Genomic DNA, 24,345 nt, shown 5'->3' on the forward strand with positions numbered 1-24,345 from the left:
TTGATGCCCCACCCTGCAGCCCCTTCGTTCCTTCATCACATTTAAGCTTCCTGCATACCCACTCCCAAAACCACCAGCAGATGATGCATTCCAAGATCCATGTGATATTCAATCCCAAGATTTTGGTGACAGTGCTCCCTCTTTCAATAGATGAAAATCAGCTTTCTCTGTTGCCAACAGTTATTAAATAAAATTAGCTTACGTTATCTCAATCAAATTCCTAGCAGGCATGTGACCACAGATCTAAATTAATAGATATAAAGGACATTTTTGTGAAAGTAAGTTTAAGGTAGTGTGATGAAAGCTATTTGCTATATGACACGTTATTAGAGTTAAGAGCTTGGGTCTCAAACTGTGGCAAATGGATGTTTGTCTTTTTTTGTAAAGTGGTTTGATAATTAAAAATCATTTAGCAGAAGAAAAGACTTTTAAAATTTAGTTAAAAGCTACTGAAATCAATTTTAAGGAGACCTGTCTGAAAGGATGTAAGAATAGTTTCTCCCAGAGAAAGGAGTTTGATCAGAGCAGTTAAGGGGATAAGTTGTCTCAGTGTACAAGGTTCAACTTGTGAAAACTTCTAGGCCAGGATTTGTATTTAACAATCTGCATCAGTTACTCAAAACTCAAAGTCTAAAGATCTCAGTCGTGTGAGGATTCAAGAAAAATTCTTTGCAGCTAACAGGACAGGAACAGAGGGAAGATAGTACTTAAGAATTGGGCATCAAAAAAAGTCCATCTTTTTAATAAATAAAGTGATGGTGTTAGGGAGTTTATGGGGCTCTATTTTGCTAGGTGTTTTGAAAGATTTCAAAGTTTATAATATTTAGATAGCTTAGTTTGTTTTATTTTATTTATTTTGTTTCTCGTCTGTGTTTTATTGTTCAATCAAATCTGCAGCTTTCAGTGTTTCTGTTTCAGTGAAAGATTGCCACATCAAATTACAAGAGATAAAATACAATCTATCAAGCCAGATTTCATTCAGAGATCTGACCTGTCGTGGCAACAGCAGTTGGGATGATAACAATAGATCTTCCAGGCAAAACCAAAAGGAACTACACTCTGTATTTTGTTGACGCTATTATTCAGTGGTTCTCAATTTTTTTCTGCAATCCAATTAACCAGGAGAAACTAACCCATGAACTATCTATTTATCCTACCCACCCAAATTTTGCTTGCCGTTGCAAAAACTTAACTAGTCTCAATGGGAAGAATGGTGTTGCTTTTGATGAAACATGGGGGCAGCAGAGTGGCTCAGTGATTAGCACTGCAGCCTCACAGTGCCAGGGACCCGGGTTCGATTCCATCCTCCAGCAACTGTCTGTGTGGAGTTTGCACATTCTCCCCATGTCTGCATGGGTTTCCTCTCGGTGCTCCAGTTTCCTCCCACAGTCCGAAGATGCGCAGGCTAGGTGGACCGGCCATGCTAAATTACCCATAGTGTTCAGGGGTGTGTGGGTTATAGGGGGATGTGTTTGGGTGGAATGCTCCAAGGGTAAGTGTGGGCTTGTTGGCCGAAGGGCCTGTTTCCACACTGTAGAGAATCTAATCTAATCAGTGAGGTCATATCTGGTATCAAACCAGAAAACTTTTGTCTCATGTTCAGCTTTGTGTCAGGTTCCTCTTCTATTTTTCTCCTCATGAGTATTGAAAATCTAACCCTGTAGTTGTTACATTATAACAGTAACATAAATCTTGCTTTTAAAAAAAGCTTTGCTATTGCTTGCATTTCTAACAATTCATAGCATGAATGTGGAGATGGTTCATGGGATAAGGATTCAGGTCTCTTTTTTTGCATGGTTTTGGTCATGAGGCTGTGCATTAGTGACTTGCATTTCGGAATGGCCCAAGGAACACATGGAGCTCTCTCACATGAAATGGTACAACGATTATCATGATAAGCTACAACACTGGCTAAAGAGAGACCCACTTCTGTAATTGAATTTAGGTCAAGCTTAATGTTAAAAGCACGAAAGTATCGCCCTTCCTAGCATCAAGATAAATTTTTGCTCTTCAAAATAAATCATCTCCTTAAATAAATTGTTTTGTCTTTAAACAACGTTAAAAATCATCCATGCCAGCTGAATATTTGAAGACTTCCATGCATTGTGTGCCACTCATAATTGGTTCATGTTTAATACGGTAGAATTTGGCTTATGTTACTTCAACATCAACTGTTAAAGAAGTAGGCCCTATAATAAACATATGGCGGGTATGAAAAGTTCTCTACACAACAACGAAAAAAGAAGCCAAAACTTTTAATTATAGTAAGTCTGATGGAGCATAGAGAATTTATCTAATTGCTACACAAATATTTTGTCCAGTATTTCCTGTATCAACATCACAAATATTATATACAACTACTTCTTCTTGAGTTCTCCACCCATAGGCAGATGCTTAGTGATTAATCTCAGCAAGGAGTCATGAATTTTACAATAGATAGGAGGTGGGAATAGTGGCCCAGAATTTACCTTAGCTGGGTCATGAATTGAACCCCATGCTCTTGGCACTAGTCAGAGCTACACTATCTATTCAATCCAGCTAACCACCCTGTCAATGGAACTGCTACAACAGCTTTTATACAAAGTACTGCTTTTATGATCAATTAACTTTTTTGGCAAAAGCTATCAAATAATTTTAAATTACAGACTTTACATGAATGATAGAGTTTATTAAATCATAAACAAAAGGCGGCTTCAAGGTCAGTTGCTCTGCACTACTTAATTACCCGAGTCTACCAGCCGCTGCTCCGTGATCCCACAGCCAAGGACCTCCATCCACTCTCCTTGGAACTTGATCTCCATTTCAAAGGAAGGATGCGTAAATGGGAAATAGCAATCCACCCATCTAATTTCTAGACCTGTCACAAGGCAAATATGACAACATTAGGAACTCCCGCAAAACTTGGCTCTTCAGGTAATGAAACCAGTTACTGAATTCCAGGAAAATAAATAGCAAACAAGTCATTTACAATAGTTTTGTGGCAGCAATAAATCTCTAAACCAGAGTAAAAAAAAACCGCTATGTCTTTTTCAATGTGAATGGTGCTTTCTGCAGTTCAGGCCCCCTCCAAATCAATCACTTGTCAAAACCACTCAGTCAACTGGCATTTAAGGAAAATGAGTCAAGATCATTGGAAAGCAGGGAGTCCTATTGAACAGCTTAACAGGCAGAAAACTAGTAACTTCTGAAAATCAGAAAGTAGACGAAGGCTTCACGTCGGATTTGGAAAAATTGATTTCTAAATTCAAGCACTGTTGATCACAACACTCATTACACGCCTCTCATTTTAGAACAAAAAATTATTCTGTAATTTCAGCCAAAAATATTGATAAAACAAGGAATTGTGTGTCTGACAAGCTTCTGTCTTGAATTATAGCTGTACTTCTTTAATCTTCTGAATTTGATAATAGTTCAGTGTTTTGGACTTCATGAAATATTGCATTGAGAAAATAGATAACTATTCACATGCATTAAGGCTCTTGTGGTCCTATTTTGGCCTTTGCTCAGTGGCTGTACCGTAGACAAGTGAAGTCACAGATCTGTATACATTGTTTGTTAATATTATTTTTTACTCTTTTGTAAATTCATGGGAAAAAGGTTTCAGATAAGTTTAATTTACTTTCTAAAGGTTTGAAAGAATAAAAGAATAATTGTGTTCTTTGATATAATGTTATTCATTTCATTGATAAGAGGTGGATGACCAATTGTTCCAGCCAAATATACATGCATTACTGTAGTACTTTACAGAGCAATTAGAAAAATCATGTGACATTAGCCATGAACCGTTAAAATTGTTTATTTATTAGATTTCAATTGTGAAGAAGTAAGCAAGATTTAAAGTCAAAGTTCGTTATGAAAAGAAAAAAGGCACAATATTACATGGTCTTAAACAAGCAGGATATTTTTAACCATGCAACAATCAAAGAGAGCAAAATATCATCCATTGTATACTCTAACATCCAGAATTAATTATAGAACATAGAAAAGTACAGCACAGTACAGGCCCTTTGGCCCACGATGTTGTGCCGTGGAATAATCCTAATCCAAAAACAAAATAACCTAACCTACATTCCCCTCAATTCACTGCTGTCCATGTGCATGCCCAGCAGTCGCTTAAACGTCACTAATGACTCTGCTTCCACGACTACCACTGGCAATCTATTCCATGCACTCACAACTCTCTGGGTGAAGAACCTCCCTCTGACGTCTCCTCTATACCCTCCTCCTAACACCTTAAAACTATGACCCCTCGTGGCAGTCAATCCTGCCCTGGGGAAAAGTCTCTGGCTATCGACTCTATCCATGCCTCTCATTACCTTGTACACCTCGATCAAGTCACCTCTCTTCCTCCTTCTCTCTAGAGAGAAAAGTCTGAGCTCAGTCAACCTCTCCTCATAAGACAAGCCCTCCAGTCCAGGCAGCATCCTGGTAAACCTCCTTTGCACCCTCTCCAAAGCCTCCACATCTTTCCTATAATAGGGCGAATAAAACTGGGCACAATATTCCAAGTGTGGTCTCACCAGGGTTTTGTAGAGCTGCAGCATAACCTCGCGGCTCTTCATCCTGATCCCCCTGTTAATGAAAGCCAAAACACCATATGCTTTCTTAACAACCTTATCCACCTGAGTGGCAACTTTGAGGGAGCTATACACTTGAACACCAAGATCCCGCTGTTCCTCCACACTGCCGAGAATCCTGCCTTTAATCCTACATTCAGCATTTAAGTTCGACCTTCCAAAATGCATCACTTCGCATTTATCCAGGTTGAACTCCATCTGCCATTTCTCAGCCCAGCTCTGCATTCTGTCAATGTCTTGCTGCAGCCTGCAATAGCCCTCGATACTATCAACAGCACCTCCATCCTTTGTGTCATCAGCAAACATGCTAACCCACCCCTCAACCTCCTCATCCAAGACATTTATAAAAACTACAAAGAGCAGAGGCCCAAGAACAGAGCCCTGTGGGACACCACACAGCACTGACCTCCAGGCAGAATACTTACCATCTACAACCACTCTCTGCCTCCTGTCAGCCAACCAATTCTGAATCCAGACAGTCAAATCACCCTGTATCCCATACCTCCTGACTTTATGAATGAGCCTGCCATGGGGAACCTTATCAAATGCCTTGCTGAAGTCCACATACACCACATCCACTGCTCGACCCTCGTCAACCCGTCTCAAGACTTCCTCAAAGAATTAAACGTGATTACAAACCACAAACACAAAATACACACCAAATAACAGGCACAATCAAGACAGATCCCAAAAATTTTCTCAGCAGCTACCTAGACTTCAATGATCACTGTGAGCTACAAAGAAAAATCCTCAAACTCTGTCTTTCTCATGAAGAATTTCTGCTCCTCACCATCAATGACTTGGTCTCTGATTTCCTTTCAGTAGCTCCAACCTAGTATGGAGGCCCTCGTTTCTTCTGCCAGCAGGAGTTTTGAGGTATCAAATGCAAGTTCAGAATGTTTCAATAACTGCCCACTTCCCACAACCTCCTAGATGTTGTCTGGGCTTACAAGGCTGCACCCCAGCTAATGACGTGCATGATTCCAACTCTCTAGTTGCACCGAGTAGTCAAACTGCACATTACTTCTGTGCCGTAGTTATTTAGTTTTATGGAGCAGACAATCACTTCAGCTTTACTGAACTGGCAACTGTTCCTTAAGCATTTTCTCCTATGTCCTGGCTTCCCAGCAGAATTGAACCATCACCTGTCCTTCACATCCTTGTGCTCCTGCATCTGCTAAAGATTTAAGTTTCCTTATTCTAAGATTGCTACTCGCAGATTTTCTCTGTACATCAAAACCCCAGCTGTGCTGAGTGGTCAGCCATGGCTGTTCTCTCAAATCTCATTGTGTGGGCTAACGTTTGTGCTCCACATCATACAAATCACTGCAGATCTATCCCTTCACATCCTTCAACGAGGACTTAGCTTAACGTCTGGGGCAAAGTCAGTCTCAAAACATACCAACCAGATTTAAAAATATAGATTCCCTCTCTACGACTTCTATTCAGGTCAAAGAATGTAACAATATTCTTTTGTGAAGAAGAACAAAAAACAAATTCTGATTTTCAGTCTCAATCTTTCACTATTGGAAACAGAAATAATATTCCCAGCAAGAAAAGGGTATATCATACAGGGCTTCAATGACAACTATGTCAATAAAGTGCAAAGCTTTAAGAAGAATCTTATCACCGGAAACTCTTGAAAAATTACATCTGTAGACTTTCCAAGGTTTCCCTCACAGGTAAAGCATGCCTACAAATACAATTTAGGGCAACACGGTGGCTTAGTGTTTAGTACTGCTGCCTTGCAGCGCCAGGGACCTGGGTTTGAACGCAGCCTCTCTGTGGAGTTCACATATTCTCTGAGTCTGCGTGCATTTCCTCCCATAGTCCAAAGATGTGCAGGTTTGGTGGATTAGCCATGCTAAGTTGCTCATAATATGCAGGCTAGTTGCATTAGCCATGGGAAATGCAAGGGTACAGGGATAGGGTAGAGGGATGGGTCTAGGTGGAATTCTCTTGGTCAGTGTAGACTTGATGGGCCAAATGCCCTGCTTCCACACTATAGGGATTCAATGTGTCAGGTGGGAAACATTAAAGGATTAGCAATCATATCACTGACCAAACACTTTCAAAGATGGACAAGCAACAATCAGATTTAAATGCACAGTTTGGTACTTTAAATATGATGATGGACTAACAGTCTCAGGGTGCAGGTTCCTAGACTATGATAGCCCAGAAGTTGCCTTTTTTATTTGGAATTTCACAAACCATTGGCTTTTTTTTTTGTTCTTTGCTGAGTGTTTCTCAGAACTGTAGTTTTAATGCATGAGCACAAATACTGTGGATTTTAGTTATTTGGTAGTATAGAAATTGAGTGATGCTGGAAAAGACACATTTTGTCAGAACTTTTCATCTTGCATGCATTAGGGCAATTTGCAAGAATAGCAATTCAAGGAGAAACCAACATTTACACTGCGAGAGAAGAGAGTGCTAGTTGATTGGAAGTGGACTCTAATTGGCAGTGGGATTGCCATTGCCATGGAAAATTCACCCATTAATACTGACTGACAGGTAACTGCCTGACTTTGTTTAAATTTTAAACAAGGCAGATTGACTCTAAAAATTTCTCTCATCCTCAAAAGGAACCTGTAAATGTCTGTCACCTATTTTGTTGGCTTCAAACAGGTGCAGTGCACGTACATATTCTTTCTTTCTGAAAAGAACTGGGCTCTCCGTATTAATACAGATAGCTTTCAGCATCTGCAATATCCCTTTGGCCTGAAAGAAATAAATTTGTGTTTGTAGAATATTGTTAAATGCTTAAATACTATATTTTAAAAAGTGGTTTCTTTAGTTTGTTCATTTTTTAGCTTTTTCCTTAATTCCACACTTTTTATTTCATTTCTGGAAATTTTTTAGAAGATAATTAAATTATAAGTGATTTTAATTTTATGACTGGATATCCAGGAGAATTCTTCAAACTGACTGGCTGCTTGGACTGCTTAAATGATATTACTACTGTAAATTTATATTAAACAACGCATTAAGCAATTTACATCAATTGCACGTCAAGGGATGTTGAGTTCTCTTCACAGAGGTTGCTGAATGTGTCAGTGCAGTTTTCTTTGTGGTCAGCAGTGAGCACAATTGCTTCATTACTGGCTGCAGTATCTGGTTATAACTTATAAGACAATAAAATGTGAGGCTGGATGAACACAGCAGGCCAAGCAGCATCTCAGGAGCACAAAAGCTGACGTTTCGCGCCTAGACCCTTCATCAGAGAGGGGGATGGGATGAGGGTTCTGGAATAAATAGGGAGAGAGGGGGAGGCGGACCGAAGATGGAGAGAAAAGAAGATAGGTGGAGAGGAGAGTATAGGTGGGGAGGTAGGGAGGGGATAGGTCAGTCCAGGGAAGACAGACAGGTCAAGGAGGTGGGATGGAGATTAGTAGGTAGGAGATGGAGGTGCGGCTTGGGTGGGAGGAAGGGACGGGTGAGAGGAAGAACAGGTTAGGGAGGCAGAGACAGGTTGGACTGGTTTTGGGATGCAGTGGGTGGAGGGGAAGAGCTGGGCTGGTTGTGTGGTGCAGTGGGGGGAGGGGGCGAAGTGGGCTGGTTTTGGGAAGGGGAGATTTTGAAGCTGGTGAAGTCGACATTGATACCATTGGGCTGCAGGGTTCCCAAGCGGAATATGAGGTGCTGTTCCTGCAACCTTTGGGTGGCATCATTGTGGCACTGCAGGAGGCCCATGATGGACATGTCATCAAAGAATGGGAGGGGGATTTTTGGAAATGGTTTGCGACTGGGAGGTGCAGTTGTTTATTGCGAACCGAGCGGAGGTGTTCTGCAAAGCAGTCCCCAAGCCTCCGCTTGGTTTCCCCAATGTAGAGGAAGCCAGACCAGGTACAGTGGATGCAGTATACCACATTGGCAGATGTGCAGGTGAACCTCTGCTTAATGTGGAAAGTCATCTTGGGGCCTGGGATAGGGGTGAGGGAGGAGGTGTGGGGGCAAGTGTAGCATTTCCTGCGGTTGCAGGGGAAGGTGCCGGGTGTGGTGGGGTTGGAGGGCAGTGTGGAGCGAACAAGGGAGTCACGGAGAGAGTGGTCTCTCCGGAAAGCAGACAGGGGTGGGGATGGAAAAATGTCTTGGGTGGTGGGGTCGGATTGTAAATGACTTGCCCCCACACCTCCTCCCTCACCCCTATCCCAGGCCCCAAGATGACATTCCACATTCAGCAGAGGTTCACCTGCACATCTGCCAATGTGGTATACTGCATCCAGTGTACCCGGTGCGGCTTCCTCTACATTAGGGAAACCAAGCGGAGGCTTGGGGACCGCTTTGCAGAACACCTCCGCTCAGTTCGCAACAAACAACTGCACCTCCCAGTCGCAAACCATTTCCACTCCCCCTCCCATTCTCTAGATGACATGTCCATCATGGGCCTCCTGCACTGCCACAATGATGCCACCCGAATGTTGCAGGAACAGCAACTCATATTCCGCCTAGGAACCCTGCAGCCATATGGTATCAATGTGGACTTCACCAGTTTCAAAATCTCCCCTTCCCCTACTGCACCCCTAAACCAGCTCAGTTTGTCCCCTCCCCCCAGTGCACCACACAACCAGCCCAGCTCTTCCCCCCCACCCACTGCATCCCAAAACCAGTCCAACCTGTCTCTGCCTCCCTAACCGGTTCTTCCTCTCACCCATCCCTTCCTCCCACCCCAAGCCGCACCCCCATCTACCTCCTAACCTCATCCCACCTCCTTGACCTGTCCGTCTTCCCTGGACTGACCTATCCCCTCCCTACCTCCCCACCTATACTCTCTCCACCTATCTTCTTTACTCTCCATCTTCGGTCCGCCTCCCCCTCTCTCCCTATTTATTCCAGTTCCCTCTCCTCATCCCCCTCTCTGATGAAGGGTCTAGGCCCGAAACGTCAGCTTTTGTGCTCCTGAGATGCTGCTTGGCCTGCTGTGTTCATCCAGCCTCACATTTTATTATCTTGGAATTCTCCAGCATCTGCAGTTCCCATTATCTTAGATTCCCCTTCATTTCATGTTCTGTGCCTCTCTGTGTAAAATCTCTATCCCAAACAATTTAGAACAGCAATTACAAAATTACAACTTTCTAATTTTTGGCACTCCATTACTAGCACATAATTTTTGCAAATAACAATCGTACTCTCACCTCTGCTGCTGATGTGCTCATCCCCCTATTAAAGCTTCTACTCTCTTTTTCTAGCACCCTGATATTCCTGTATGGCTCTTTATCTATAATCTCTTAAATCCAAAGAATTCAAGCTTGAAAGCTCGCTACATAACCAATTTAGCTGTTAACTGGGATACATAAAGTACAGCCTCACACTCATGTGCCAACCCTGGCTTCTTTTCTCCGCTGAACCAGCTTCTTAAAACCCTAACTTACAACAATATTTTTGGGTTGGCAAGAGGAGTAGCAGGATACTGTAAAGATCATTGCTTGGGCCTAAGCTATTTATAATCTATTTGTAATGAGTTAGGTGAAGGAAGAGAGTGGAATGGATTGGCATTTGCTGGCAAAGAGGTTGCAAAAGGAGTTAGTTTAAATGGATGCCCTTCCACTTCTTTTATAATATCCCAGTGAAACATCCTAAGATATTTCATTACATTAAAGTATTTTGGCCTTTAATATTGGGGTGTAGCATTTGAAAATATGAATGTCTTGTTACAACTGCTTTGGGTTGTGATGCCATAGCTGGAATAAATGTCTGGAATTCTCTTTCCCCAAGAGTTGTGGAGGCCAGATCACTTTAAATAGAGTTTTGAATTATCAGGGAGTGGAATGATATGTGAGCAGGCACGAAAAAGAGAAGTTGAGGCCTACAGCAAGTCAGCCATGACCTTGTTGAATGGCAAGCAGGTTTGAGGAGCTGAATAGCCTACTGCTTCACACATTTTTTTAATATTCTTAAGCCACAATAAAAATGCAAATTGTTTTTGAATCCGGAAATAACTTTGTTGAAGCACACAAAGTTAATATGCTTTCCTAATTAGTAGGAAAGAAACCTTACTGTAAATCTATAGGGTCTTGATGTGAATACACTAAAATACTGTATACAATTTCTTTTACTTTGCATAAAGAAGAATATATTAGTCTTCAAAGGAATGCAATAAAGACTAATTTCCAGGATTTGAAGATTTTCCTATGAGAACTGATTGTCCATGCTGGGCTGATAACCTCCACTGTTACATGCATGTGAGTGATACCACTGAAACATTTACAAGTTTTTAGGTTTGATACAACAGGTGTTGCGTGAATGCTTTCCCTGGCTTCAGAGTCTAGAACTAGGAATCACTGTCTCAGGTTACAGAATTTAGTAGTTTTAAAAATGAAAACAATTTCTTCATTGAAAAACACTCAAGAACATTAAGAACTAGGAGCAGTAGGTAATTCAACACCTTGAGCCAGAACTACCATTTGATATAACGGCTGAACTCATCTTGGCTTCAAATCCACCTTCCAGCCCATTCTTACATTGGAAGGGGCTGTAAATGTTTGAAATTCTCTACCACAGACAGCTTTTAGATGCTCAATGAGTAATCTCAGCTCAAACAATGTCAGATTATAGGACACTAAGACAAAGTGGAAGCTCTGAAGTTGGGATGTCTGGCAAGTCGAAAGGGCTTTAAATTAAGCAGCCAAACTGAGGGATTGCGTGTGAGAAGGGGGAGAATGAGGACAAAGTAAGACAACTATGTAGCAATAAATGTAATGATAATCAGATTGTGGTGGGAACAGACAAACATAAGAATGAAGCACCAGATATGGCTAGAGATTACGAAATAGTAAAAAGACACAACCAGTGGCTCTGTAATTGAATGCATATTTGTAACATAATGGACGAATTGTCACATCAAACAGAGATAGATATGTGTGATCTGACAGTCATTATAGAGACATGGGTTGAATACGGCAAAGGCTAGGACCTGACTGTTCAAAGATACCTGACATTTCAGAGGACAAGAAAGCTAGGGAAAGACAAGGGGCAGTTTTGTTAAGGGTGACATGAATAGAACATTACCATTAATTAAAGAAGTGTTATTGACACTGGGGGCAGAAATTTGGATGACAACAAATTAATTTTGTTAACTCCATAAGCAATTTGTCCATCCAGCAAAGGTTAAAGATTTTAGCATAGTATGCAGGAATAAAGTGCAAAGAATATAGCACTTGTAAGAGAGACATGATAGATGTGAGATTTATAAAACAAAAACAGAGCAACAACATCAGAGCTCTTCATAAATCTTTAACAATTTTAATAAGGTAGTGGCAATGAATTTGAAAGTGTGTCCAAGGCTCAACTACCTTCATCTGTTTCATGAAAGACCTTCCCACCATTAAAAGATCAGAACTGGGATGTTCACTGATGAGTGCTCAATATTCAGTACACTTTGTGACTCCTCAGCTACTAAAGCAGTTTATGTCGAAATGCAGTAAGACGTTCCATTACCAATGCACAGCAGCAACAACACTGCATACCACCTACAAGATGCTCTTTCCGCATAAGATCACCAAGGCTTCTCAGACAATACCTTCCAAACTCATGCCGACTAATACTGACGAGCGCAGCAGATATGTGAGAAGACTGCGAGTTCCCCGCCAAGCCACTCAACATTTTGACATGGAAATATATTGTTGTTCCTTCTATGTCACTGAATTTTTTTAAAAATTCATTAACGGGATGAGGACTTTGCTGGCTAGGCAGTATTAATTGCCCATCCCTAATGGTCTAGAGGACAGTTCAGAATCAGCCACATTGCTGTGGGTCTGGAGTCACATGTAGGCCACACCAGGTAAGGATGGCAGTTTCCTTCCTATAAGGACATTTGTGAACCAGATGGGTTTTTCGGACAATTGACAAATGGATTCACGGTCATCATTAGATTCACAATTCCAGATATTTTACCGAATTCAAATTTCACCATCTGCCATGGTGGAATTTGAACCCGGGCCCCCAATCTCTGGCTGTCTGGATTAACAGTCCAGCAATATTACCATTAGGCCACTACCTCCCCTCCCAGAAAATCAAAAACCTGGAACATTCTCTCTGACAGGATCGCACCTACACCAAAAAATCTGCATTGGTTTAAGAAGGCAGGTCAGTACCACCTTCAAGAGCAACTCAGGATGAGCAATAAATACCAGGTAACCAATGACATTTACATCCCATGAAAGAACAGACAGCCAGAAGAGAAATGTTGATTTTACTAGATTTAATTAGTCAATAATGATATGCAGTAAAGTAAATAATGTTGATTATGAAATGAAAAATATGAATGTGAATTGGACTACAAATTAAAATTTCATCAGAAAAAATTCTCACTGGTAATGGAGGGGAATTTACTACTGATGGATTTAGAGAGATACATGTACAGATATGAACAAATGGGTATAAACATGGTAGAAGGAATCTCTTTTAGCAATGGTGTGTATGAAAGCAAACACACAGTAATAGCCAAAGTGGTTCCTAAAATTGTGTATTATTAGCTAAGTTGCAAATTATTATCTGCAAGGGCAGACATAGTGAAAATCTTGCAGATGATTGGAGGACAGTTATTTTTTGGCAGAAATTCTAAAGTTCTATTAATTGACTAGAGTCGACTAGCACCCAGCTTGGGAAGCAACTACAAATAGCTCTACTTTTTTGAACATTTGAATGGAATGCACTCTGATAAAAGACTTGCATAAAGTTATAGTCTCAGAAAGAATTTGGATGAAGGTCATTGAATAACGGAAGGACATTGAAAGTAGTTTCCAATCAGTCTGCCATTGTTTATTACAAAACAGTTAAACTTAAAGCACTCAGAGGCCTGGAGAAGGTTACAGAAAAATAACATTTGTATAGCATGGGAACCAAAGTTGATATGGCTACAAATTTGCAAATTCTGAAAGGAGAAACAGAAAGTAACAAAGACCTGATACTTCTCAGAACCGTATACTAATGATGTTGGGCAGCAGTGACTAGAGGAACAGAGAAATTGAAGTCTAGGGAGAGGGAAGGTGAACTTTTGAAGCCTTTTAAATTTTGGTAATATCAATTAAATATTAATTTATTCTATACTACAAGATGACGCAGAACATGGTCACATTATCCACTTTGCACTGTGTCTATGCGCAAGTGACAATATTAAATAAATCTAAATCTGAATGTTGCACAATGATGAGGATTAAACTGTTACAATTGACAGTTTGTAAGATGATAGTCAAATCAGTCCTGATGATCAAAACGTGACCATCAATCCTACAAGACAGCTACCAATACTGGGTACTCAAGACAAATATTTATCAGTCCGTGGACAAATATAGAGCAAAGAAAGACAAATCCAACAACTGATTGAGTGTACTGGATAAGGGGCAAGAGGTTAGGCTCACAGATTGAGAACATACTAAAATGGAAGGCAAGAAAACTGTTAGTTCACACAACGACTCTGGAAGTGAACACGTCCTTAGAAAGAGATCACAAACTGCTGAAAGGAATCCCATCAATAGGAGGGGGGAGATCAAACAGTAACAGCCCAGGAAGTGACACAAGTTTGATAGAGTACGTGGTTTCACCAGGTCAATGAAAATGAAATATTTCACGAATGCCATCAGTGAGCAGCAGGCCATCTGCTTGGGAAAATTACGGGCTACAAATTTGAAGGCATATTTATAAAAGCTGCCTAACAGAGAGAACTCCAAAACTAAAGAGAATTTTGGGTGTTCACAGATATGCCAAATAAGGGACAGCAGTTCTTTCGCATAAGTTTGATAAGTACGGAAAAGATATTTCCTGATGAAGCTTCTAAGGCTAAAGCCAGGATGCTGACACTGTTTTGAAGAAAAACTGGTGTCCAAGACATAAAAGTAAATTCAGCTATATCAGGAAAAGCAATTCTGAAAGTTATTTTGGTTTCACCAACAAACGCTAGGGGATTTATATCAATTGTTCTTGAAGTTGTAAATTTGCAGGTATCCAGCTCAAAACGAAGTAACCCCCCACCTTTTAAACAGGTGCAAAACACAGTGGGGACACTCTGGAAATTAAATAAGTGCTTACATAGCCTAAGAGATGCTTCAGGATTTTGCTACTTCTCAGTAAGGTCCAATCTATTAACATTAGGCTGTCTCCTCTTAAAAGAAGACATTGTCATTATTTACATGTATCACTAAGGAACAGTTTTCAGGCATTTTTATGATTCACACAGTTGATTTTGTATCGAGTTGGAGCATTGAATTTGGAAACATTGTTATATAAGCAATGTTGCTTAAAACAGAATCCAAAGCGGAAGTCAGGATTATGGGGCTTTGAAGTGCATTGCATTAGAAAATAGCAATTTTGGTCTCTCTACCACAGGAAGAATGTTGTGAAATTTGAAATGGTTCAGAAAAGATTTACAAGGATGGAGGGTTTCAGCTATCAGAAAAGGTTGAATAGGCAGGGGCTATTTTCCCTGAAGCGTCATAAAGGGTGAATAGTCATGGTCTTTTCTCCAGGAAACTACTGCATTGCATTGGCAATCATATTTGGATAATTTTAGGCCCACTGCAGTTAGTCCGAAAATGATGCAGTGACTTCAAAAACAGAAATGGGGGAACTGTGAATTCTAATTGGGCAGTTGAATTGGCTGAGTACCCAAACAAGGCAAGATGCCAGTACCTAGCCCTCACAGTTGAGTACATCTATGAAAAATCCCAAGATGGAAGATATTATTTGGGCAAACAAGACATTGAAAAAGGTAAAACTGAAATGTTGTGTGTTGAAATTTCCATGAAGGGGAATGCCAGGAACATGAGATAAAGTGTGAAGCTGGATGAACACAGCAGGCCAAGCAGCATCTTAGGAGCACAAAAACTGACGTTTCGGGCCTAGACCCTTCACATCAGAGAGAGGGATGGGGAGTGGGTTCTGAAATAAATAGGGAGAGAGGGGGAAGCAGACCGAAGATGGATAGAGGAGAAGATAGGTGGAGAGGAGAGTATAGGTGGGGAAGTAGGGAGGGGATAGGTCAGTCCGGGGAGGACGGACAGGTCAAGGAGGCGGGATGGGGTTAGTAGGTGGGAAATAGAGGTGCGGCTTGAGGTGGGAGGAGGGGATAGGTGAGAGGAAGAACAGGTTAGGGAGGCGGGGATGAGCTGGGCTGGTATTGGGATGCCATGGGGGGAGGGGAGATTTTGAAGCTGGTGAAGTCCACATTGATGCCATTGGGCTGCAGAAGCAGAATATGAGTTGCTGTTCCTGCAACCTTCGGGTGGCATCATTGTGGCACTGCAGGAGGCCCATGATGGACATGTCGCCGAAAGAATGGGAGGGGGAGTTAAAATGGTTCGCGACTGGGAGGTGCAGATGTTTATTACGAACTGAGCGGAGGTATTCTGCAAAGCGGTCCCCAAGCCTCCGCTTGGTTTCCCCGATGTAGAGGGAACCACACCGGGTACAATGGATTCAGTATACCACACTGGCAGATGTGCAGGTGAACCTCGCTTAATGTGGAAAGTCATCTTGGGGCCTGGGATGGGGGTGAGGGAGGAGGTGTGGGGACAAGTGTAGCACTTCCTGTGGCTGCAGGGGAAGGTGCCAGGTGTGGTGGGGTTGGAGGGGAGTGCGGTGTGGACAAGGGAGTCGCGGAGAGAGTGGTCTCTTCGGAAGGCAGACAAGAGTGGGGATGGAAAATTATGTTGGGTGTTGGGGTCGGATTGTAGATGGCAGAAGTGTCGGAGGATGATGCGTTGTATCCGGAGGTTGGTGGGGTAGTAAGTGAAGACTGGAGGGATTCTCTTTGGGCAGTTATTGGTGGCGGGGGGGGGGGGGGGGGGGGGGGGGGGGGGGTTGAGGGATGTGTTGCGGGAAATGCGGGAGACACAGTCATCCTCGCCTCCCTAGCCTGTTCTTCCTCTCGCTTATCCCCTCCTCCCACCTCAGGCTGCACCTCCATTTCCCATCTACTAACCTCATTCTGCCTCCTTGACCTGTTTGTCCTCCCCGGACTGACCTATTCCCTCCCTACTTCCCCACCTATACTCTCCTCTCCACCTATGTTCTCCGCTATCCATCGTCAGTCTGCCTCTCCTTCTCTCCCTATTTATTCCAGAACCCTCTCCCCATCCCCCTCTCTGATGAAGTGTCTAGACCCGAAACATCAGCTTTTGTGCTCCCATGGTGCTGCTTGGCCTGCTGTGTTCATCCAGCTTCACACTTTGTTATCTTGGATTCTCTAGCATTTGCAGCTCTTTGATGCCAGGAACATTACACTTTTTGTTTTTAGTGATGTTCTTATGCAAATCTCTTTGATGGGCTCTCATGTACAAGAAAGTTTAGAATTTTTCTTTTGGGAGAGAGAAATAAATTTTGGCCTTTAGCTTGGGAAACTGAAAGAATCAGAAAAATAGTAAAAAGTATCAGAGCAGCAAAATGTTTTGCTCTTTTTGAGGCAGCACACATGGCATTTTTCTTGATGAAAACATTTCAAAATTAAAAATAATTCAGCAGCAACACCAACATTCAATGCTATATGTCATAAATCATTATGGCAATATGTACATTCAATGGAATATGTAAATGATGAAAATGACCGAGGACTGGTATTGCATTTTTAAAACTAATACGGGAGAATGGAGAATTCCTCAAATTTAAATAGATGGATAGAAGGAGTCAGTTATCTGATTGCTTTACAAAGAGAGGAGCAAGCTCCAAGAAACTACATGAAATACTGGACAAGCGATATTTGGAACATAAATATACACTATAAAAAAGAAATATAGTATGTTGTTATTTTACTCAATAAGTGGCCATTTGTAATTTTTGCTTAATTTCTCATTATTATATACATTATTTTTTTAAATTAAGCAGAGCCTGTTATTATCAAGTAGGGTCTTGCAGGGATGCTTGAGACTAAATAGAACTAGGATACAGATGATGGCTACACATTGAGGATAATGTGTAGATAAGAACTTAATTGGGCATATGTTACGGAGAACATAAAATCAGTCATGATGGAGTTGATGGTTCACAGTTGGAATAACACTCACCAGAAAAGTATTAGCCTGGACTCTGTCTAACCAACATTTTAAACTCTGGTTTTATCATCTCTCCCCCTAACTGGATCCACCTCCACACTGATCCCCTGACGTGAACTGCCCAATGTACCCTAATCTCTCACCCACTTAACTGTCATTCTAACCCCCACAGCTGTACCCCCACCACCTGGCACCCTATTTGGAATAGTGTAGGTTAGATGTGCTTCAGGTCGCTTTCACAGGTTGGCACAACATCGAGGGCCGAAGGACTTGCACTGCGCTGTAATGTTCTATGTTCTATCCCCTCATCCATCTGCCACCCAATCCCCCCAAACTGGCATCCCACATCTTCACCATATCGCTCACTCACCTGGCACTAACTCTTCACACCCTCCTGCTACATACACCCCACCGACGTTACCATATCCCCTCACTTATCTTACTCTCTGGTAGTTGGAGTGATAGCCGGTATCTAGGAAGATGGTTGTGAATGTTGAAGGTCAGTCTTCTCAGCTCCAGGACATCTCTGCAGGAGTTCCTCAGGTTAGTATCCTAGGACTAACAATCCGAAGATTTGGTTCAGCTGTCTGTCTCCATGTCATTACACTACACAAGTGCCAGGTAAAGACAATTGCCAAGAAGAGACAATCTAATCATTACTCTTTGATACTTAGTGGTATTACGAACACTAAATACCTTACTACCAACATCCTGAGGTGAACACTGACCAGAAATTGAAGCAGAATAAACAGAAATATCTTGTCTACAAGAGGAGGTTAGGAATCCTGCAGCAATTAACTCACCTCCAGACTCCCCAAAGCCTGTCCATCATCTACACGGCACAAATCAGAACTGTGATGAATTATTTCCCACCTGTCTTAATGTTGCTGGAGCTGCACTCAATCAAGAAACTTGACTCTGTCACCTTGGGTGCGCCTACAGCAAATGAACTGCAGCAGTTCAAGAAGACAATTCAACACCACCTCCTCGAGAGCAACTGGAGATGGGCAATAAATGCCGGCCCAGCGAGAAAAACCCCCACTCAGTGAACAAAGGAAAAAACCTCACACACTTAACTTCTCTCAGCAGCCGTCAAAAGTTATTTTGGGACGTTTAAAATGTGGAACATGGCATTAATCTTCTCCTCTTCTGCCTTTATAGATTGTTTTCTGGAAAAAGAATTGCTTTAGCTGTGAAGATTCCTCACCTGGAAGTTCACCTAAAAACTCTAAATGGTTCATAGGCAACTGTGAGACTAATTTGGTTTGGAAATAAGAGTTCCAACCCTGAGCAGAAGATTCAGGCCATTATTTCAAATCTGCGTATTTAAATTTTTTTTTCAGGTTCCTGCCATGTAGAGTATTTTGCTTATCCAATAAGGTATATCAGCTGATCCTCTGGAACTACAAGTCAACAGGTGTCACTCAAAGAAAATAGAGTTTGTAAAGTAACCTTTCATATCATACTTTTGCCAAAGTAACTTTCTAACGGTGCTGGTCCACTTAAGTTTCTGATTAAAGATTTCAAATCTCAGGATGGACACTGGATAATTTAAATTCAGTGAATGCAGTATTGAAATAAAAGTCAGTATCAATAATGATGACCATAAAACTGCAACGCTGTCATAAAAGCCCATCTGGTTTAAACAACATATTACTGTACCTGCTTATCATCCTCTAGCTAAAGGCACTTTCTTTCTCTAATGATAAATACTCAGGATAAAGTAATGAATCCTGGTTAGTACTCAAACATTAACTGTAAAACATACTATTAACTTGTTCAATTTCCCACAGTCTGATCTCAGTTATGAATCTCAAAACAAGGCTGTGGTCAACAATCTACGAAGTATTGTGGCAGCATCTCCTGCATAGGCCAAGTAGACAGAAGAATATAAAAATCTGTACTTTTCAAGTCATACACCAAGATCATAACCAATCTTATATTCCAGTTGTAGTGACTGTAAAGAGTTCAGTAAGGTAGACTTCACAGAATACAAGTTCCCTGACTGGTGCTGTTAATTTGGTCGAATCAAATAATTGAAAAAAAACGTCAAGATAGTGGAGGAATAGGACACTTCAGCTGGAGCTCGTCTGCTCCGTTTGTGTTTCTTTGTTTTTCTTTTGTCTTTTCTTTCTGCTTTTCTCTCATTGGCCTCCTGGCCTATGACCTCCTGGGCTCTGGCCTTCAGGCCTCAAATCCCAGCCTCCGACCCGAAGGCCACAGTGCCTCGATGCCCCAGCGTCCGACCTTGTGGTCTCGGAACTCCCAGCCACTGACCTTATTGCTTTGGACCTCATGGCATCTGCTAGGCATTCTCTCGGCCTAGTGTAACAGCCTGGCATAGAGGCCTGCTGGCCCAGAGCGGCAATCTCTTGGTCGAGCATGCCAGTCACTGGGGCCGATGTGGAGTCCTCTTGACCTGGCATGGTGATCTCCCATAGCCTATCTCTTGGCCTGGCATGGCCTCAGCATGGACTTCCCACCTTGAGGCGAATCCAGAGCAACCTTCTGGACTTGTGAACCCTGAACTGAAGCCCAGTGCAGTCTAGAGGCTAGGTGCCAGAATAGACAGGGCTGGAAGGCCATTGTACTGAACATATTTTTTCTCCATTCTATAAAGTTATTCCTAAAATTTGCAATGCTAGACTTTTTAACTTCTCTATTTTTGTAAAAACTCTAACTGAAGAAGCTGTACAGAGGAGTCTTGTACTTAAGATGGCACTGTAAGTGCCTACTTATTCATTTGAGTACACGTAATAATAAAGCTAATTCTAATACTGCTTAAAAGCAAGGAATCAGGGAGCCCTTGTGGACAGATAGAAAGAGGACTATCAGGCATCTTAACACGAGGGAGCTGGATAAGTGCCAAAGACTATCCATGTGTAAATCAAAGGCGACTTGGTGACAGGATGCTGAGCTCTACGGAGTTACTTCAGTGGCAATGACAGTAAAGCACATCCTAAAGAACTCACTACAACAGTTGTCTTTGAATTGGGATAAGCATTGCTTGTATCATGCTGTTTTGAGAAGCCTTGAGTCGGTCAAACCTCCTGTTGAAGACTAGGCCCAGCACATGAAAAGAAAGCATTATTTTTTCCCAGGCAAATGACAAATAATTCCCCTGACAGCTTGTGGATCTATAGCATTCTTGGTTATTAGGAGCCTGACTTGCCTGAGGCACCAGATACTAAACCTTTGAAAGAACTGACGGATTTAATAAAGGAATATTATGATTACAAGCCTCCTCTAATTCTGAGATGTTATCAGTTTTATTGGGCAATTTGAGAAGTAGGTAAATCTATGTCAGGGTTTTTGTCTCAGTTAAGACAAGTGGCATAGACATGCGACTTTGGTTTAACTTCTCATGAGATGCTGAAACACCATTTGGTATGTAGAATTAATAAATGCACCCATGCAAAAGTGCCAACTAGCTGAAGACCAACTAGACTTCGAACACGGTTAGAACTAGTTTTATAATGGGAAAATGTGGCAAGTTGAGCATGAGAGTTGCAGGGTATTCCTATGAAAGTGGACACCCTCACCAATCCGACTAAGCATGGGGAACACCACTTGAGTGCAGGCAATTACACAGCCTCACTCGGGACACACCTTGAACAGAGGCTAGGTCTGCCCACAGCAAAACCCCAAAATAAAGCCAAGCCTCGGCTAAAGGGTCAAAATTTTCTTTCAGGTCGAGGCCTACAAAACATTGAAGTTGCTGCCATATGTGGATTCAAGCCAACGGAGTCCCACTAGATGAAATTGAGTAAGAGAACTCATAAGTCAGTATCCAGGAGAGTCACCCATATCTGAACTGGAGCAGTTAAATTGCTTGTCAATATCCAAATCAGAACAATCAAAATAAATGTCTGGTTAAACAGTTGCCCAGTTCTAACAGAGGATGGTACTGGCATGCTATTTCAGTGATTACAGAACCAGTCTTTAATGAAGTTTGAACTGGACTCCAAACCTTAAGTCTGCACAAGATCTCGGCTAGACTGTGCGCCTAAGCCGGGGAATCTTTACAGATTAAGTGTCAACTTCAGTTCCAGTCTCCAAAGGGTCCAGACCTGAAACACTGGTTTTCCTGCTCCTCTGTTGCTGCCTGGCCTGCTGTGTTCATCCAGCTCTACACCTTGTTATCTCATGAGAAGCAGCTGGTTGAGTTTCAATTGATTGTAGTAAAAGGCTTGGGTTCATGTTTGATCGGACAAAATTGGTTAAGAAAGATTCACTTAGATTGGCTCAATATTTTTGATCAGAAAAGGCAAGGAACTATCAAAGGAACCAAGGCCACCTTGCATGTTGACCAGGGAGCAATTCCATGATTCTTCAAGGCTCAACCAGAATCATGTACTTTATGAACAAAAGTAGAGGCTGAAATCAGAAGGCTGGGAAGCAAACAAATCATCAAACTCAATTCAGTTTGTGGAATGGACAGCATCAGCCATACTGATTGAAGACCAACAGGTCAGTTCGCCTTTGTGGAGATTTTAAACAAACAGTAAACCGCTCTTTATAGCTGGATTAACTAATTACTTGTAGATTAATTTGGAACCTCTCATTTAAAGCAGCATTACTTCAGGAGCTAAAGATGTAGGGGATCTTACTGTAAAGAAAACTCAACATGCAAATTTAAATTTGAGATTGAGATCTGAGATGCAGTTAATAGTTCTACCTTCCAAGTTAAATGTTTATTTTGTGCACATATGACAGAAACACATTTGTTGTGCCCTCACTGGTTTGAGCAAGTTGTTTTTAGGTGATGGTTTATGTTGAAGTTATTTTGGGGAAAAATTTTTGTTAACTTCTGCCTGTTGTCTTGTGCCAATTTCAATACTGTGGTGTTGAAGAAATTAATGTCTTCCTTGTGTTCTCAGTTTAATGGAGAGCTAATAATTGAGGATACTAATGAATTATTCTAATTCTGCTTTGAATCCAAATACCCATAAATCAATTGAAATGTAGAACGTACTGTTACTACATCACAGCAGTGCTGAATAAACGAGCTACTGAGAATTTGAAGCTGGCCCCTGAAAATCAAAACACAGCCAGAGAAAATCTTAATAAGTGTCCTGAAATAAAGAAAAACTACTCTGACTTGTGAAACAATTCCACAGAGGTCAACATCCTGTCACCAACTCACCCTTTATTTACACCTGGAGATTCCTTGACATTGATCCAGCTCCCTCAGAACCAGATCTCAGTGAGCAGAATCTCTGATAGTCCTGTTATTAATCTGTCAGTCAGAGGTACCTGATTGGGTCAGATTAACAGCTTCAATCAGGGAGTCATATTCTATGAGGTCCACCTGGCTGACCTTGTTACAATCACTATATCCCTCCCTATTTGTGTTGGAGGACATATGCCATTTCTTCAACTTGTAGCTCCTGCCAGGGCGTTTTAGCGCTGGGTCAGGTTCCTCTGACTCTGCCTCAGGTGTGGGTGATGTGTATCACTCAGTAACTTGCCTCTACGCTCAGTGTCTCTGAAGAAATGTATTCTTTTCTTCAGGCAGCAAAGGCATCGAGGCAGCCACATCCACCATGTCTATCTCAGATTCCGAGGGCTCTTCAACATTTGAAGGAGAGGGAGAATGCACAGATTCTGCCATCCTTTGACTGTTTGGAGGAGCCAGGCACATTTTGCTCCTACAAGTTTGCAGCTTTCATATGGTCCAAGTGCCTGTTCAGGGCCGTCACTCCTACCCGAAATTTAGATGTCACCGGACCTGATCTCGCGTCGATTATGCCTCATACCCATGCAGATTCTGACACCAAACATTCTCCCCTGAAGCAAACTGTCTCTTTCACTCAGCGTATCATGTAATCGCGTTCCTGATTCTTGCAAACACACCCCCCCACCACACACACACACACACACACACACGAGCTATCATGAGGGGTGGTCCTATAATCACAGGAACCAAGATAGGCTCGTATGGATAAAGCTGTAGGCTGTTCCTCTAAGCCTATCTTCAAAGTTTGGGTAGCTCTCTCTGCTAGACTATTGGATAATGGATGGCATGGAGCTGTCCTTGTATGAAAAATACCATTCAACTTTAGGAAAAACTCAAATTCCCCATTGGTAAAAAATGGCCCATTACCTGTGACCAACAGTTCCAGGAGTCTGGGTACTGCAAAAGATACATGCAGTTTTTCTATTGTTATCTCCCTGTTAGACAAATAAACACTATGCCCATCCAATCACTCTGAGTGGGCATCCACAATGACTAAGAACATTAAGCCATGAAAGGACCTGCATAGTCAATGTGTAAGTGAATCCAGGGTCTACCCAATCATTCCAACGAATGTGGAGGAGCTGCTGGTGGTAAATTTAGTCCTTGTTGGCACTCTGGGCACTGCCCACCAATGTCACTATTTCTATATCCAATCCTGGCTACCAGACATAACCTCTTACCAAGATCTTCATTTTGGAAACCCCTGGCTGAAGCTGGGTGAGTTCAACCAGTATTTGGTGGCAACCTTTCAGTACAAATTCCAGCATTGGCAGTAATTTGCTCCTTAAAATTGTTCTCTCTGCTTTGCAGCTTCTTTCTACCTTCCTCTAACAATCACCCTCTCTCCCCACATTTTTCTTGAAGCTTCCCCTACACCTGTCTTACAGACTTTTTCCATTTTAAATTTCTGGCAGACTCTTTACTTCGTAACATCTTTTGCAATGTCCTCCATCATCACATTCCTCTTACAGGTTCCTACTCTCCTCACATATCCTTTCAGCCTTTCTATTCCCACATTCATCTAGCAGTGACCTTCTCACACATC

General features: G+C 41.9%; 1 protein-coding gene across 17 annotated transcripts in view; it reads right to left on the reverse strand.

Annotated features, from left to right (window-relative positions):
- Positions 1–24,345, reverse strand: part of fars2 (phenylalanyl-tRNA synthetase 2, mitochondrial) — a 380,692-nt gene that overhangs the window by 249,856 nt on the left and 106,491 nt on the right. For all 17 annotated transcript variants that reach the window (XM_048520868.2, XM_059652273.1, XM_059652271.1 and 14 more), the window contains one exon: positions 2,726–2,857. In XM_048520868.2, coding sequence (XP_048376825.1) covers positions 2,726–2,857 — 132 coding nt within the window. The remainder of the gene's footprint in view (positions 1–2,725; positions 2,858–24,345) is intronic.

This window comes from Stegostoma tigrinum, chromosome 2, assembly GCF_030684315.1.
Source record: "Stegostoma tigrinum isolate sSteTig4 chromosome 2, sSteTig4.hap1, whole genome shotgun sequence".
Taxonomy (NCBI): Eukaryota; Metazoa; Chordata; class Chondrichthyes; order Orectolobiformes; family Stegostomatidae; genus Stegostoma; species Stegostoma tigrinum.